General features: G+C 38.8%; 1 protein-coding gene across 2 annotated transcripts in view; it reads left to right on the forward strand.

Moving 5' to 3' along the window:
* CNTNAP5 (contactin associated protein family member 5) overlaps window positions 1-17,798 on the forward strand; it is a 268,110-nt gene that overhangs the window by 161,599 nt on the left and 88,713 nt on the right. For both annotated transcript variants that reach the window (XM_068195457.1, XM_068195458.1), the window contains exons 12-13: window positions 1,883-1,989; window positions 15,029-15,148. In XM_068195457.1, coding sequence (XP_068051558.1) covers window positions 1,883-1,989; window positions 15,029-15,148 — 227 coding nt within the window. The remainder of the gene's footprint in view (window positions 1-1,882; window positions 1,990-15,028; window positions 15,149-17,798) is intronic.

Below are 17,798 nucleotides of genomic sequence, written 5' to 3' on the forward strand. Positions count from 1 at the left end.
GGGGCTGGCTGGGCTCTCACTGTACCAGCAGGCTTTGGAATGATAGATGATTGCCCAGCATACCATTAAAAGCCAAAATCTCCTCCCTTCTCAGAATTCCTACCTTATAAGGGTAGGGCAAACCCAGAGGTTTTGGCCTTTCCCATTGTTTCTTTCTTGTTTTAGAAACAAGACATTCTCCCACAGCAGTGGAAATAGCTTCCTGGAGAGCTAGAAAACTAGGAATGTAGTTCTCATACTCTGTCCTCATTTTGTATTTGAGCTCAATGATTAACAGACTCCATGACAATGATTTTTATAAGACCAATATCATAGAAATGTTTTAAAGAATATTGCAGATAGTTATAAGTAACATACTTTCTTCTTGAATTCCTTATTTCTCTCATATTTGAATAATAAGTAATCACTGCAGTAATTGAGCATGCATTAATAAAAATAATCTTTCTTGTTAATACTGTTATATGACCTTTATAATCTTATGTATAATAGTATAAATAGTGATCAAGTGAACCTGTGTTCCAGAATGAATCTTAGACTCACTGATAGAGATGAATAGATGTAAGTTTGGATGAATGAGCACGGAGCATATTGAGGACAAGAGGTTGTTCTGACAGGCCTCTGGGCACATGAACAGGTTCCTTTGGCTTGTCAAGGTTTGGCAGCTCCAAACAGCCTAGGACTCAAGTAAATTGATGAAAACTTGGCTGATGAGACTCAGAAGGCTGGTGAAGATGGCTGTTAGCAACATACAGGTTTTCTGCTTGCTTGCATGGAATGGGTTTTAATTGTAAGTAATCTAGAAGAAACAGATTGAAAGCCGCTGCTAAGGGCAATATACATACTTGAATGCAAAAAAAATTCCTAGGGATAAGATGAACTGCAATAAAACCACATCTTCAGCTAGAAAAAATCAAGGTAGCATCAGTGATTTCACACTAATACCCTGGAAAGATCTGGGCACTGAAAGAGTTTTGAAGCTCAAATTACAGCAAAGCAAATCCTAATGGAGTTCTGTAATGTAAAGGATAAATTGATTGCCTATTTCCTCTTCACCCACCCATCACAATTGAATCAGCAGTATAAACAAGTTACTTATTTTTCAAAAGTCAGACATACTGTGTAAAAGAGATTAATATACAGTAAGAGGGGAAAAAATAAAATGAAAAAAAAAGGCAAATAAAAGAACAATCTGTTTCCATTTAAGCTGGTGTAACTCCATTGCACTGCCTACGTTTATACCAGGGGAGTTCAGATCAGCATTCACTTCTTGTCCTGGAGATTGAATTTGTCTCCCACAGCTTTTATTTTTCTTCATTTCCTGAGCTGCATGCTGTTGTGCCTCTTTCTTCTTTTAATAATTTGTTTCACAATAATACTTCAGAGGCACACCAACTAAAATGAGGAAGAGAATACAGAACTCATAATTGAAGCATATTTTTCCTCTCACTTTAGAGATTTGCATGCTGTTAGTGTTACCACAAATGTAACTTAGCCTAACTTTGATAACAGTGGTGCCTGTTCAATCAGAGAACAGAGGATTCTCCTTTGGAACAAGATTTTAGTAGCATTTTCACTTGCTACTTGTCTTGCTCTGTGGTCAGAAAGTTCATGACACTTTAATTGCTAACAAGTGGTATATTTTTATTTAGAGTGATCCTTACCTATCTTCTGGATAGCTTAAATGTTGTTTCCTTCAGTGCTTGGACGTGAATCACAGAGAAAAAAAATAATTCTTCCATTACACAGCAATTTCAGCCCTAGGAACCTCTTGCCTGAATGAGGAGTTGAGATAGTTTTGTTGGTTTTGATTTTTTTTCCCCCAGCACATTATTTTTGGAGAAATATTTATAATTAATTACATTTTTTTAATGTCTCCATTTAGATGTTTACCCAACTACTGTGAACATGGAGGAAAATGCTCCCAGTCCTGGAGCACCTTTTACTGTGACTGTAACAATACAGGCTACATGGGAGCCACCTGTCACAACTGTAAGTAAACCCACATGCAGTTTTTATTTGTGTTATATCCTCATCATACTCACAGTGGTCACTAGACATTTAGTAGAATTTAGCTGGCCTGAGCTGGCTGATTTTAATCTGTGTTTGGTGTTTTAGATCAATTTTACCACCCTGGGCTTTGTTTTTAGATCATATGAAAGTCCATGTAGCAAGAACCCAGTTTCCAACAGTTTATGATTTCAAAATTTTGCTGAACTATTTTTTGGGCTGCTACTATTAACAAGAATACAGAAACATTCAGCTACTGAAATCCACAGCAAAAGGAATATTTAGGTGTTTTAAAGGTTAAAAAAAACCCATCAGACAGTAGAGGCACAAAATGCTGTGAATTCTGGTAAAAAATAGAGAAAGGAAAAGCCACAATAAAGCCTCTTCATACAGCTGACTAAAAGGGAAAATAGAAAATGAAGGTAAACTTCCAGTTCTAACAAAGGAAATAAAGAGGAAAAAACTGTGAGTAAGAATAACAATTCCAGGAATACAACTGTAACCACTCTGGATGTTTGATGAGCACTTGGACCGCAGATAGGATGACAATGGTGAGATGGATTTTTTTTTTTTCCCTGTTTAACTAAAAAGCAGGAGAGAAGGTACTTAGTGGTTTGAAGCTGAGAATATTGGCAACCATACTGTCATTCTGGAGACTTTAATGGTTTGCTAGTTAACAGTGAAAGCATTTGTGGGGTATGCAGCTGACAAGAGATTCTGTAGAGAGATCTGTTCATAGATTTGTCACCTGAACTCTCCATTGTGAACACAACGGAAGCCAAGGGTCTTGTGCAGAAATAACACCAAGCCAGATGAAGAGGGGGAAGGAAAAGGCTGACTTTATAGTTTTAAAAAGAGGACTTACTTTCTGTCCATTGCTTTTGTTGTTCCAAAAGGCATCACAACTCTTCAAAGCTCATGAGGCCATAGCAGAGTATTCACACCAGCTGATGACTGGTACAGAACTAGGTGGCCAAATCAGGTGGTGAGAAGGGAGGGGCTCCTTGGGGAAGGAAGAGAACTGTCACTATTGACTGTCAAAGGTGATTAGGGACACTCAACTCTGGGCTATATCTGTGCTGTTTTATTAGTTTGGGGCCTGAGGCTCACTATGTCTGTGCCAGCTCGGTGTGGCTCCTGTCCAAAGGAGACCATCTCATACCACAGAGAACTGGTTCGTGAGTAGTTTTCCCCACAGACACTTACATGGAACTAGTGAAGCCTCCTGCTTCTGTCAGCTCGTGTTTGCCCTTCAAAGACACATACATAGCTGCAGTTATTTAAGGTTCACTGATGTGAAAGTACCCTGAAAAGTTTCTCAGGAAGCTCTTGTGTTAAGCTGTGCACACCTGTGATGTACAAGTATTCAGCTGCTCAGCTTATTTACAACTGATTTATCAACAGCTAATTTGATTCCAGCTAGATTGTGAAGCCAGCTACCCTGTGAGCCAAGCAGTGCTGATAAACAGCATTAGTCTGGAGAAATACATTCATCTATTTGAAATATGCAATGACACCAACTCAAAGCTGGTGGGCAAATGCAGACTGTTGATACGAAACTTGCAGAACAAGAGACGTTATCACTTTCAGCTGATAGTGGTTGATGTGCAGGAGTACCTTTTAGCAGGTGAATGAAAGGCACAGATTTGATCACAGCATAACTCCAGAATATCCTCAATGTATAGGAAACTCTCCAATCACGTAATTCAGCGTAGTTCTATCAAAGTAAAACATCTAATTTTGTATGGTTTGAAACATTACCTCAAGAGATTTTTATTTTTCTAGAACACTGATGCTGACAGGCCTGAAATTGAACTTTTACCACTTTGGAGAGGCTATTTCTTTTATTAAACTGCCCTTCAGACCCAAATCCATGCAGCAGCAAGGGAAAGATTTAGCTGGCAATCTACTGCAAGTAAAACAGTGAGAATTGTTTCAGTGTTGCCTGGATTTCTTTTTTGTCTGAGTTACATCACCGTAGGTTTTACCTCATTTTGGTGTGGTAAAACGTGGGTGCCACTGGTTGAAAACAATAAAAAGACCCATTGTTTGTCATGCCTTTAGGAAGAACTGCATGGCATGCATCTGCAAGCCGGATTTAATTGGTTTATGTCTTACCACCTCAGACTGGGAGATCTTTTCAAGAACTGACATCTGGAGAGAAATTGCCCCTAACTTACTGTCATCAAATATGAAGTATTGAAATACATTTTATGGTCAGTAAATAAGCAGTTTTATTTTTAGTTCCAAATATTAACAGACCACACTGGATCCTGCTGTGAGCAACAGCTAACAATACATACTATCTCTTCTCCAAAGAGTTTGCAGTTAAGTTTCTGAGGGTATAAAAACATGCTGGCACAGGTGATGGAATGCTTGAAAGACTTCATCAGCATTACAGGTGACACTTTCAGTCTACCAGGTGCATAATTATTTCTAGGCTTTCTTATAGCAAAATAGTCATAAGGTAGAGATTAAAAAGAGGAAGAAATCGAGTGCTTAGTGGCATGGGAGAAAGCAATAATGTGCTTGTTTGAAAAATATAAGGCTGTGGCCAGAGGAGTTTGACATTTTTGACAAGGCAAATGTCAGAGTCATGACAGGTAAAGAGGTTGGAAATGTGCCATGAAAAGCAAAGATAAATCATTTGCATTTGATGCAACATAGGGGAATTAGACAGTGTCAGAAAAGAACAGTAAGTTGGTAGAAGGCACAGCTGGGACAGTGTTTATAAGGCTGTGTCAGATATGTGGGACAAAATTGTGTCTGGCATGTCTGAAAATGTGTAGTTGAAATTCAAGATGTGTGTATGAAGCAAAAGCATGCGTCTGAAGATACATGGAAAGAATTACTTGGCTCTAGACATGGCTTTAATATAATCTTACTAGAGGCAGCTACTTGCCTGCAAACCTCAGGTATCCTCCTGTTCACTCCAAACCCCTTCTGATCCTGAAAGCTCCTAAACTGCCACAGGATGTTTGGCAATCTGCCTGGTCCAGATAAGGGTCCACTACTGAAAAGGCTGTGGTCCTGTCCCCTTAAAGCCTTATTTTGTGGCAGACAAGTTTCACACTGAAGTGTCATCTGGTCCTGCTTCCACTCTTCTCTGAACTTTAATGTAAATGCAAGTAAAATCTTGCTAAAACCTGTCAATGTATTCTGGGTTTCACTAGTCTCAGTGTTTTCTAACAGGTAGTTTCCTGCAAAGCTTATTGCCTGCTGCATAAGCACATTTCTTTGTTCAGTCACAGTTAATCCTCCTTTGCTAGGTGCCACATGGAACGTAATCGACGCCTTCCAAGTCTTTTGTTGTTGTGGCTTGTTTTGGCCTTAGGTTTTTTTCCCCTTTTGGATTTACCTCTCATCATTACATCTTCCAGTGCAATTCACATCTTCTCCCTTGCTAGTCACAGCACTGATGAGCACTTGTGTTTCCATCTCTGTACTCTCTGTAACTGTGAAACCCCAACACACACTCTCTGCCTTGCTCTCACAAATGCAGTTTGTGCAATTTGATGGTGAATGTAGACCTGCTGCTGTCTCCAGATGCCCATTTCACTGCCCATAATTTGGGGAAACCAGGAGTCATGGAATAACCCTACAGAATATAAAGCCAGCTATTGGTGATTTACATTTCATTGTGTAAAAGTTTTGCTGTGCCTTGGTTTGTCTATCTCTGTTGGAAATAGGATCCAATTTGCAGATATATTAAGAGGTGTGTGATCTATATCATCCACTAAAATTGTGTGGGCTCTTTCTTTTGAAACATATTGCTGCTTGAGCTTATCTGTAGCTGAGACAGTGCTTTGAGGATACAATCGTATTTCAATCTCTAAAATGTATGGTTTTGCTTTTTGCTTTATCTTTTAAATATGCTTCACATAGCTTGCATTCAGATAGGTTGGAAGAGGAGCTCAGCTGAAGCCTTTTAGTGATAGATACCTTCCCAATTTCTCCAGTGTGGTGGGTAGCCTGCTGATCTGTCAGGTATTGGAGTAGTCTGATAAAATCCAGATAGGAAAGGATCCATTACATGTGTAAACCATAGCAAAACAGATAATAATGTAATGTTCATTTTCTCTTTTCCTCCTTTAGATACAAACACTGATGTTAGTACTCAGCTTGGGAAAAGGCCTGGGTGGGATTCAGCTAATCTATCTTTTGCTGTCTTGGTACTGTGACATCCAGGGTAAGGTAGTGGTCTGGTCTCTCTCTATATGTAAAAAGGAGTGTGAGCTGCTTTCAGAGCTTAACTAAACTCACTGTGAGCTAGGGTGTCCATGGGAAGTTCATGGGCCACGTCTGAAGTCTGTCATCTGTTGAGGGAGGCTGTCCTAGCTTAGACATAGAGTAGGATAGATCAAAATTGTAGGTGGGAAGAGAGATAGGAGGAATCTTAGGTAAGTGAATTACAAATCTTAATTTTTATACATCTTTATATATCTTTATACATATATATAAATTAATATATGTATTAATTGAATGTGAATAGTTTAAAAGTTGTGTAGTCATTCCTTTCATATTATTAATTCTTCTAATTATCATGTGACAGTAAGAGCAGTAGACCAGTGTAAAATGGCCCTGAGATACAGGATGTTATAACTTTATTGCAAGATAAAGATTAGTAATCTTATCTTCTGGTGAGTTATCCTAGTCCCTTAGAAAGCCTCATCTTACCCTTCTGTAATTCTATTATTTTTATTTATTATAGTTTTCAGGTGGTTTTTAGTCTAGCACTATTTTTTTTAATTCCAAAGAGTGCTGAACATTGATACAAAAGATTTTGAGAAATATAAAATAATGATTTTATTCCCCGTATTTTGGGACTGTCAACATGTCCCAAAGCTTTGCAAGGTGATAATTAACAGGATTTAATTTAATTCTGGGTATTTGCTTTGGTGTGTGATCTATCTCACACATACAGGCATATGTCTTATTGGCCTAGGTAATTGCTGGAGGAAAGAGTCATCCAATAATGGAAATGTCATATAGTCATTGATATGGCATAAACTTAACATAACTTCAGGCTTTGAGAGTGTATTTTTTAATATTAATATGCTTACTGCATATATCATTTTCTTTATCTGAAAAGCTTAATGTAGCTTCAGCCAGATTGTTAGCACTACTGGAGCTGCATCTTAAAATGCCAGCTGGGGGTTTGGTAATTCTCCTGTGTTCCAAGGTAGGGAGATGTGTACAGTTTGCTGGATGGGAAAATGAGGTTTTGAGAGTTTCAGTCTGATAGACTACTACTAGTGAGTTTAGTAGTGCAATTTGCATGTCCTGAGTAGACAATTTTCCTGTCTGAGGTTCTTGAACAGATTTTTTCAATGTGTGCTTAAACACACTGGTTTTCTTTGACTAAAGAAAACATATTTAATATTTATATCAAATCTTCAGTACAGTACTTGGTGTTCCTGCATATTTTTGTTCACACCATGCTTTTGAAATATGAATTTTCATTGTTTATTTCATACTGTGTTATTAATGCTTTCCCTTCAGTGGTGTTCATTTAAAAGAAGTTTTTCCCTTTCCCTGAGATTTTCTTATATATAACCCATTGAATGTGGAGCTTCCTTCAGGACTTTCCTGCAGAAGGGAGCTTGTGGGGAATTCACTCAGTCCTGTGTGAAGCCAGCCATCCTCAGGTGTGACCATCACGAGGGACATAGGGACTTTCCAGCAGGACCAAAATACCGAGCTTTGTGCAGCATCCTTCACCTCTGTGGTCACTCTGTCCCTCCAACACTGCCCCTACAGTGCTCTGGGTCTCCCTGGCTGCTCTCCTGCAGCAGCAGGGCTTGCAGGTGACCCTGCAACAGCGCTAGGCTGGGCTCTGTGATTGTCACAGCCACCTTCCAGCCACAGCAGGGAAGTGACAAAGGAGGATGGCTTGACACGAACATGGCCAGGGGGAGCCTAAGCTTGGATGGTAGGAGATTGTCTAACAACCAGGTGAAATGGGAGCGTCTCTCCTGAACATCCACGTAGGAGACCCTGTGGTAAAAAGCATTTTAATTCTATCTATGGAAATAACATATTCTTTACCAGATGAATAAGTACATATTTTAAAAAGGAAAAAATAAGCCATCTGTCATCCAGGCACATCACAGCAGAGACTGCACTATTCTGTCAAGAGCAGAGCTGTCACAATCCAGGTTTTAAGAGTACGTTTTCCTGGCATTTAACAGGACAATTGTATTTTAGGTGTGAGAATGATGATCATTCCCTGAGTTCATTGCTGTACTAATCCCTCTGTTGCTGAAATAAGAAACCTGCCATTACATATTGCTTTCTTCTTTATTTAGAAGAATCTTTTGTTCATTGCTCATTACTCCAAGTCTGTAAGAGCAGATCTGTCAGGCCTAAGGTACATGAGCAGAGATTGAAATAGTCATCTCTGATCTGCTTCCAAGAGCTCTGAGCATTTTGTTGAGAATACTTAATTTGGCCTGCTCAGCATTTGTGTATATCTGTTTTCCCAAGGTCAGTCAGGGCTGGTTGAATATCCTGGCAGAATCCCCAGCTCTTACTGGCCTCTCCAGTCTAACCAGTACATAAGTTCACCTCTGAATACAATAATAATTACCATTATGGGGTTATTATTACTCTTTTTGTCTAGGGTGCAAAGAATTAAATGGGTCTGAAATGATGTTGCTGCAAGTATTCTGTCCACATTTTTTCATGACTTTACAATTTTTAGAGATGATAAAAGCAACTCACTGCTGCTACATTTAGCTGAGAAGTGGACAGTGTCAGCACCTCCCAATGAAATCAAGAATTAAAATTTTTTAGGTCCTTTTAATGTATTTTATTTATCACCATAAAATTGTCTCTCCCTCTGAGAAATTGAAAATTATCAGCTACTTTTATTAGATTATGAGAATCTAATCTTGAAGCAGGAATACTACAGGATTCATTTCAGTAATTATAACTAGTACAGCTCAAATTCTGAACTCCTAGATCACATTTCATACAATGAAATCAATTTCCAAAGTAATTGCGAATACAGTCAGGACAAAATATGGGGAATTTTAAGGTTTATTTCTACTTTTTGGGGAAAGTTATCTTGCTGTCCATTAAATCTGAAAAGGACTATGTCCACTGAGGGAAAAAAAAAAAAAAAAAAAAACAACAAAGAATCAAATTTCTTTTTACTTGGAACTTAACATTCTTGGTGATATCTACATTAATAACATGCTGCTGTGTTTACCTTGCCTGGTCTTCCCAGCAGCAAAACTGAACAGCGTCGTTGTAACCTTTACATTGAGTCCAACAGCAAGCAAGATTTTTAAATGTGGGGTAAGAGGTGCATCTTACTGGGTGAATAGCAGGTTCATTCACCCATTGAAGAGAAGGGGCTTTAAATATGTTGCTCCTTGAGGGTTATTTGCAGAAATTCAAGGTTTTGTACAAAGAATGGCCTTTCCTTTTTTAGCCAAAGTAGGACTGGAGGTGCAAAAAAAAACAACAAAAAAGTGGCCTGAAAGAGAGCAGAGGTTTCATAAGTTAGGAACATAAGGGCAAAGGAAACAGGGCTAAGAACTTAGGAACTGAGATCATCTAAAGGCTGATCTGCTGAGCAGCCCCACAGTAAAACAGGAAGCTTGTGCTTAGCAAAGGCTGCCATGGAGACTGCAGGTGAACTGCATAGGGCAAAAGTAAGACTGGAAGCCAGATATCAATATAGCAAGGGGCAGTCTGTGAAAACTGGACAAAAAAGATTTTATATCGGAAAGTTTATATTGGAAGTTTGACCTTGGAAATGTTTGTGCTTAGCCATGTACTGTTACAGATTTCAGCTGTGGCAGGGATAAAATCACCTCTGGTTTAAGGACTGTAATTAGAGCAGTTGGATTATCAGGTTCAGGATACTTCAAAGAACTGAGCAGTGACACAATTGCTCATATTTAAAACCTTTCAGGCTTGTGAAGCAGATTGAATAAAGGCTGAATTTTCAAGTGCAGACCCAAACCAAGAGTGATCCTAGTCCTTTCAGACCTGACTGTGGAGTAACAGAGAGCTCCTGCATGTGCTGTGGCTAACCAGCCATAAGGGTCTTGATGCAGAAATTAGGAAATGAAATTCTGTATGGTTTTTATGCACAAAAGGTCAAAAAATGGTTTTATTACAATAATATTAAAATCTGATAATGCTTTTCTGACACTGAAGTCTGAATCATGAACCATGACCAATCAAAGTGAATATTTATAGTTTTGCTAGGATATTTCTGTGGGGGGTGTAGTGTATGGCTTGAAAAAACTTGGTATGTATACATTTCAGAGCCATAGTTTTGATTTTGGAGCTTATGAATGTAGTTTTTGATTTTTGAGCTTATGACTGTTTATATAGCAGAAAATATGAGAAAACATAGAATTAGATGATGTTGCTCTGACTGGGGATAAAGTGTTTATTTTGTGAATGCTGATCAAAATTTGACAAAATATTTCCTAAGCACCTGGGAAGATGAAAAGTGAGAACTAAAGGAAAAGACAGGCATTATGATCAGTGAGTAAAGCAGTGCTGTAAACTAATGTTCTGATGTGATGAGCTGTTATCTGAAAAGCTAGTTCAGCTTGAGATACTTGAGACTGAAAGAGATGCCTGAGGGAGAAAATTGGTGTATTTGTTTTACAGAGGATTATAAGGGGCTGGGAGATAGATACCTTGAACTCTGTCAGTGCAGTGCATGCCTGCACACCACCAGCACAGCCCATCCTAGCAGGTAGGCAAGAGCACAGATAGCACTTACTTAGAGAAGCAGCTCTTGCTCTAAAGAATGAGGCTCTCAGGCTGCATCACTTTCAGCAGCCAGCTCTGGGAGGATTTTAAATTTCTTTGTGAAACACAGCAGCACCTTTAAAAAAAAATCCTTATAGAGCAAAAATGTCAGCATAGGGTCTACCCAATGTTATAACTTATAGAACTTACAAGTGATTCTGGCAAAAAAAAAAAAAAAAAAAAAAAAAGCAGTAAAAGACATTCTTAGTGACCAAGTAAAACAGATATTTCTGATGTTGTGTCCCTTACTAAATCTGGGACCTTGGAGTCAAGCTGCTTCTTGTTTGGTCTTCGTGGTGTAGCCAGTTACCAGCAAGAGCCTTTTGACACCTTTTACACTGATTTTTGCCTTGTGCTTTACTTCACCCTAATGCTTTTACCCGCCATACCCGCCTGTGAGGTCCGGGCTGAGCTTGCAGGGGGTGGTGTGGGCTCCTGGGGCTGCTGACATCGCTTTCTGTGGATGCAGCTCCCTGAACCTGCTCCACCCTGCTGCCTGTGGGAGCTGCAGTGCCACTGCTGCGTGGCAGCACAGCTCGCCCCAGAAGAGCCCGAGGAAACACAGCAGGGCTCTAAGTCCTAAACTGTGATTTTCAGTGTTTCTAGCCCGCTGAAACAAATGATGCTGAAAACCGTAATTTTATCTTCAGTGGCTGGTGTTTATCAAAATTAGCCAAACAAACAAACAAAAAAAAACCAACCGGGAGGGTTGGAGAAGGAAAGCTGAACTTGCTTCTATGAGACAAAAGACAAGCTAAAGGTTTCATTTTTGAAATCATGCTTTTTAAAAAGTATTTTAATGAGAAAACAAGCTTTGCATGAACAGCCTATCAAGAATGCTGTTTTTGTTATTTTGGTCCCATTTGGGTGAATGTTTTACAATATGAAAACAAATCTAGGAGAATGAAGGAAGAAAAGTGTAAAGACTATTAAAATACTTCATTAAAAGAATAAAATCACTAATTTTTATTTCAATTTTTATTTACCTACAATTTTTTATATATTGGTAAAAATAATGTTTGAAAATTCATAGTGGGTTCTACTCTGAATGAACTGATTAATACCTCTCCTTTATTAAAAAGGTGCACTTACCATAAATGCTCTTTGCCATTAAAATGTGTTTACCTGTCAATAGTTCCATCATTACCTTTGGTGCTTGTTTTTTGAAAGTGGGACCTTATATGCCTAAATAGTTGGTGACTCTTTAATGACAATTAAAATAATGGTTCCCTAGCTTTCCCAAAATGAACACAACTCCATCTACACCAGAGAAGCCTGACACAAAACAGAACATAAATATGAAGGCAGTTTTCAAAGTTGAGGTTCTGGGGTCTTAACAGTCACAGCTCACTGACTGTTTTTTACTTTCATATGATATTTCTGATTGCAAAAAGAGAATAATGACTGCAAAGAGATCTTGTCTTTCATGGACACAAAGATGGCTTCAAGTTGTTGTTACTGGCATAATAGGGCCTTTTTCAGCAAATGGAATAGCATAACTTGATTCTGAAGCAAGCAATCATCTCAGACCACAAAGGAGTTAAGCAGAGCTTGGAGTGGTTGGTGCACTCAAAATGTCTGTATGGGCATCTGCCAGTGACTGAAAAAAAACCATAATTTTCTTCTTGATGCATTATATATAGAAAAAATAGGAAAAAAGAAAATTAAAATCAATGGCCCATCTGCTTCTAGTCTAGAAATGTGCAGTACCAAGTGCTACAGATACAGGCATGTGAAACTTTGTGTGCAGGTACGAAATAAACTGCCCACCAAAACTGCTTTTCACTAATCATGATGGAATATGTTTTATGTGCCAGAGCTCGAGGTTTATGGCCTTTTCCCATTTCTTCTGCTGCTTCCCAGTATGTAGTGCTGGATTTCTCATATAACTGAAGCAAACATACCAGGATGGATTTCCTTCTGGCAGACATAACTGTAGTTTTATGGAAGCTTGTGTATCCTTTCAGATTTATATCAGTTGAGCACCCTTAGCCTGATTTCTAGCTCTGTATAGCCCTTTTTTCCCCTAAAGTTACAGGGACAACGGGGCCATCTAAAGGTGAGTAGATCATCTCTGTTTGAATCTGCCCACATTATTAATAGCAGAATCTTCACATCTTTCCTTACTAGTTTGAAAAAAGTAGATCTGGGCTCCAGCCAAAATCACAATCAAGAAGTTCTTTCTTAGAAAGAGCAAGTTGTGATGAAGACTGACATTTGCTGTGCCAGTTCACTGACAACAAATTTGTTTTATGTCTGTACCCCTCGCACCATCCTTTGTCTGCAGAAACACTCAGCAAACAATTCAGAGGAAGCAATTGGCATATTCCCTAATGAGGCAAGATGAAGTGTCCTGTAACGATGATGACAGCAAATTCACTAAGTGAACTGCAGTTTAAGAACTTTGCAAATTGATCAAACCATGATTCCTTGGTTGCTTACTTAATTGCCTGTTACCATCTCTCTCCTGACCTCCATATGCCCACTGCTTCTGTCAGCACTTCTGCAACTCAGGGACTCTGTCAGCCCCTCAGGTTGTGAACACTGGAAGAATAGGTTCTGGTTTGGGGATTTTATTTAACTTGCATTTAATATGTGTTCTTGGCCAGCTATCACAGTGGGAATTTAGAGATATTCAGGCCTCCTACCATGCTTGAATACATCAGGCTGTGAGGAAAAAGCTTTCTTAATTCTATTTATTATAGGATGGATGCTAATTAAGGTGCTGTCTCGTCAGGTGCTGAGTACCTTGAGCAGTTTCTTAACCCCGGGAAGGATAGTGCTGTGCTTGTTTAGCACTCAGTGATGTTCTGTCTGCTGAAGTTGTCTGGTCAGGCAAGAAATGTGCAACGGGGAAAGCATATTTTGGTGACTGTACAAGTGATTGAAATATGAGACTCTTAATCCATAGCCAATTTGGACCAAAGCCCCTAGAACTGTGGTTCTGTTTTCTTGGCAGAAGTGAAGACACATCCAATATCTAAGTGGTGAACTATTTTACAGCATTTTTCAGACAAGGCTACTTCAGGGCTCACCATATATGCCTTTTTGAAAGTTTCATTAGAGAAGTTTCTTTAAGGGAACGTGGGAAAAGGAGTGATGTGAATCCATGTGTACACAGGAGTGAGAGCAAGGAGCTATTCCTGCTGCTGTGGAGCAATTGCTGTCCTCTGCAGGGATTGTGTTTGGAAGTGGTGAGGAAGTGCTGGGCCTGCCATTAATCTGCAAAGCTCCCCGAGTTCCTTTCAGATGAAAAGCACTGGGAACTTTGCAGTGGGAACACAGCAGTTATAAACTGTTACAGAGAATAATTTGGTCAGTATAATCAGGTAAGTGTTTAAGCAGGTGGGGAGGAAAAAAATCAACTCTCCTGAAATGAGATTTAAGGTTGTTGTTCAAGGTCCAGGATCATACATGTAACTTTCTGATATTCTGGACTGCCTCTCTGCAGGAGTTTTCTCTTTGCTTCATATGAAGTGACAGTTGTAACTGTCCTGAATATATGCCTCAAATACAAAGATTGTACTGATCTGTGGGATTTTCTTCCTTCTTTTCTTGCTCTTGGTGACCTGCTGTACTTGTTTTGTTAATCACTTGGATTTTCATGGGCACTGGTACTCTGAGGGAAGAATACTGATAAGCAGAGAGAAAGAGTTGGTTGTATAAAATTAGGTCTAAAGCACAAAAACGTAACCTAGGATGGAGACCATGTCTGAGCTTGAGCTTTTCTGCTGGGGAACAATGGACTTCATTTGGATAATAGATTGTAGGGCTTTAATGCTTCCTGTTAACCTTATCCTGCAGGGAAGGTGAGGACTGGCAAAAGTATCTGTCATCTGTGTTGGCAAGACTTAAGTGCATGCCTCGGTAGTAAATCATGTGTACCTGTGTATATGTAGGTATGTCTTTGAAATCCCATACATGGTGAATATATGTACCACTCCATAACTGGATATGTCACATTTGAAAGATCATGTCCCTTTATTTATTTACATACTTTAATCCAAAATAAAGCAAGTATCTGTATCTTCAAATCCAGCATGCATTAAGTTCAAGGAATTAGTTAAAGAAATGTGTGATTTTGAGCATGGATTCGGGCCCAGATTCAGTAATATTTCACATGCTAATCAGCTGGGTCCTAACAGGGTATATTATGGCAATAATTAACACAGTACTCATGTATAAAACATGTCTGTCTGTGTCCTGTCTGTGATGCAGTCACTCTCTCTTTCTTTTAAAGCTGTCTATGAACAATCCTGCGAGGCTTACCGACACCAAGGGAAGACATCAGGTTTATTCTACATCGATTCTGATGGAAGTGGACCACTGGGACCACTCCGTGTTTTTTGCAATATAACAGGTAATGACCTAACCTTGATTTGGCTGCTTGATGTTAGGTCTAATTTGATTTGAGGTGGTCTTAGTAAAATGGTAGAGATGTCAATAACACTGTTCAGCAGTGGGGAAGAAGCACAGAAGTTGTAACCAAGGTTTCACTTTGGGACATTTCCTTAAATAAGATCCATGTAAAAGTGATTTTAAAAATGTTTGAAGGACTTGCCTTGACAAGTGATATATACAACAGTGTCTGCACCTTAAAAAGGGCACTCCATGATATCATAACTTTGGATGAGATGTTTGTTTTTTACTAAAGAGGTAGAAACTTAGAATCCAAACCATTTTTTTTTGCAATTGAATGGTTTCTCTGCTTTATTAGAAAACTAGATCTGGGAATTATTATTAAACTCCTCTCACGGAGCTATCTATAAACCCTTCTAATCTGATGTAGGCAGCAATACATCCCCTCATACAAGTGTGCTGCCTTTGGCATTCCAGGGAGTGGAAGCCTTGATTGTCCCTGGGGTTTGTATGGTGGAGAATGCACGATTGTATTAGGAGAGGGGACACTGAAGAGATGGGTAGCAGAGCAAGAGCATGGCAGGGTGACCTGTTGGGTGAGGCTTTTCAGACTTACAGTTCTGTAAGTTTTAAAGATTAATTGTTTCAAATGAAAAATACCTGTCTGGCAAATTCTCCCCTTAAGTGGGTCCCGTTTTGTATGTAGGATTGTCGCCACGAGTATGAGAAAAGATGACACGGCCCTAATTGTGGATAGGGATGGATGGTGGGGCTTCCTTTCTGCTTTTTAGATTTGAAATGGAGCTGAAATTTCCCACACTGTCTCCTGTTTGGTATTTTTTGCTTCCTGTGGCCAGGTGCGGAAGAAAGAATTTTTTATTACCCTTTCTAAATTGCTAATTCTGGCTGAACTACTTTGCCACATATCACTTCCACACTCAGGTCTGAAAACTGAGGACTCAGGATATTCATATTTTATTCTTGATCTCCTTGTACTTAAAGTGCCTCAAATTAAATTTTTATTTTTATTTAATTGGGAAGTGATTATGTTAATTAAATGCACAACAGTTAATTATTAAGTATGTTTTTTATTCAACTGTAACAAATACTTAATAAGATGTGTCTCCTTTGCTGTTGAATCTCCTAAGAATTGAAACAGAGTTTCACCTTTGTGTCTGAATATCCTTCCTTGATCTTCAATATGGGAAATGTGCTCATTTTTATTATTTATCATATAAATATGTGTGATCAAAACATTGTCAGTGCTTTTTATCTCTGCTGAAGAAGTAGGATTTTTGACAAATACCTTGCATTTGCTTTCCTAAAAAAAACCTTATCTGGCAGAAATCCAGAAGGAATATACCTGATTTTCTCTCTGTAATGAATTTGCTGACATTCTAATAAAATTGGTTATGAGAATGGTGGAGGTGGGGAAAACTGGCAAACTTATATTTCTGGGTCAACTAAATATGGTTTGAGTGCTTTATTCACAAGAGATTCTTTTCTCTCTGGGAACTTCTTTTATCGTCATTCTCATAAAAATTGTTTACAGTAATTGATTAAGCGCAAAGTAGGAAAAAAATTAATTTGTGTACACAGAGATGGATTCTCAATTTGTTTCTTTTTTCAGATGATGCTTCTGCTTAGTTTTCTGAAAGTGCTCCATATTCAGGGGAAGGCAAAATACGAAATTCTGTGTTGTTACACTGGGTACATACAAGGAACAGAAAAAATAATATTGTTCAGTGACATAAATCTGTAACACACCTCCTGTGAATGGAAAAACATGGATGGCTTTCATGTGTGGGGGGACTAAACAAATTAAAAATATAGTTGGGGGGAACTGTCACAGGAGAGCTTGGAGATCATGTGTGGCATAGAGAAAACACATAGGAATTGATTCTTTTTCATCATATATGAGCTAAGGGATACCTACATGATTACATAATGGGATTTGGGAGTTTTCTGCTTGCTTTTTCCTGATACAATGAATTCAACTTGAAATCACCACAGGACAGCAAGGAGACTGATAGATCAAGAGAGGGAGTAAAACCCATCTGGAAAAAGCCCCAGTTTTGTCTGATAGACTCAGAAGGTGCAAGTAAACATGGAGGTTTAGTTGCAGCTTCCCACTCAGGCAGCTGTGAGGCAAAGACCATTGGGAAATGGGAATTAGCTTCAGGAAAACCTTTTGGCTTCCCTGGATATCTCTTCACCCTCGGAGGCAGAGGCGGGCTCCTGGGCTAAATAAAGCTTTTATTTTACACAGGCTGGCAGTTCTTTCTGAATACAGTTCAAGAAGCAGTAACCTCCTTATGCCCAAAATGTGTTCAAGCTGAAGAATTTGGAGGTGGAATGGAAAAATCAGGGCAATGACTCATTTAGTGTTTTTAAAAGTGGAGGTGCAGACAGCCAATGCCTTCTGGGAATTACAGTGCCTTTAATCTGTAAAGGATGAATTCAAGGAAGAAATCAGACCATCAGAAATGAGCAGCATCATTGCATTTAAAGAAAAGTGGTTTTTTAATGTTCACTTACCTTTTTTAAGGTTTTTCTAATTCTAATTTAAGTTCTATTTTTTTCTTTGTTGAAATAGCAACATTACAAGTTAGTTTACTGTTTTTATTTTTGCAGTGGTTTCTCTAAAGCCT

Source organism: Anomalospiza imberbis, chromosome 7 (genome assembly GCF_031753505.1).
Source record: "Anomalospiza imberbis isolate Cuckoo-Finch-1a 21T00152 chromosome 7, ASM3175350v1, whole genome shotgun sequence".
Classification (NCBI taxonomy): Eukaryota; Metazoa; Chordata; class Aves; order Passeriformes; family Viduidae; genus Anomalospiza; species Anomalospiza imberbis.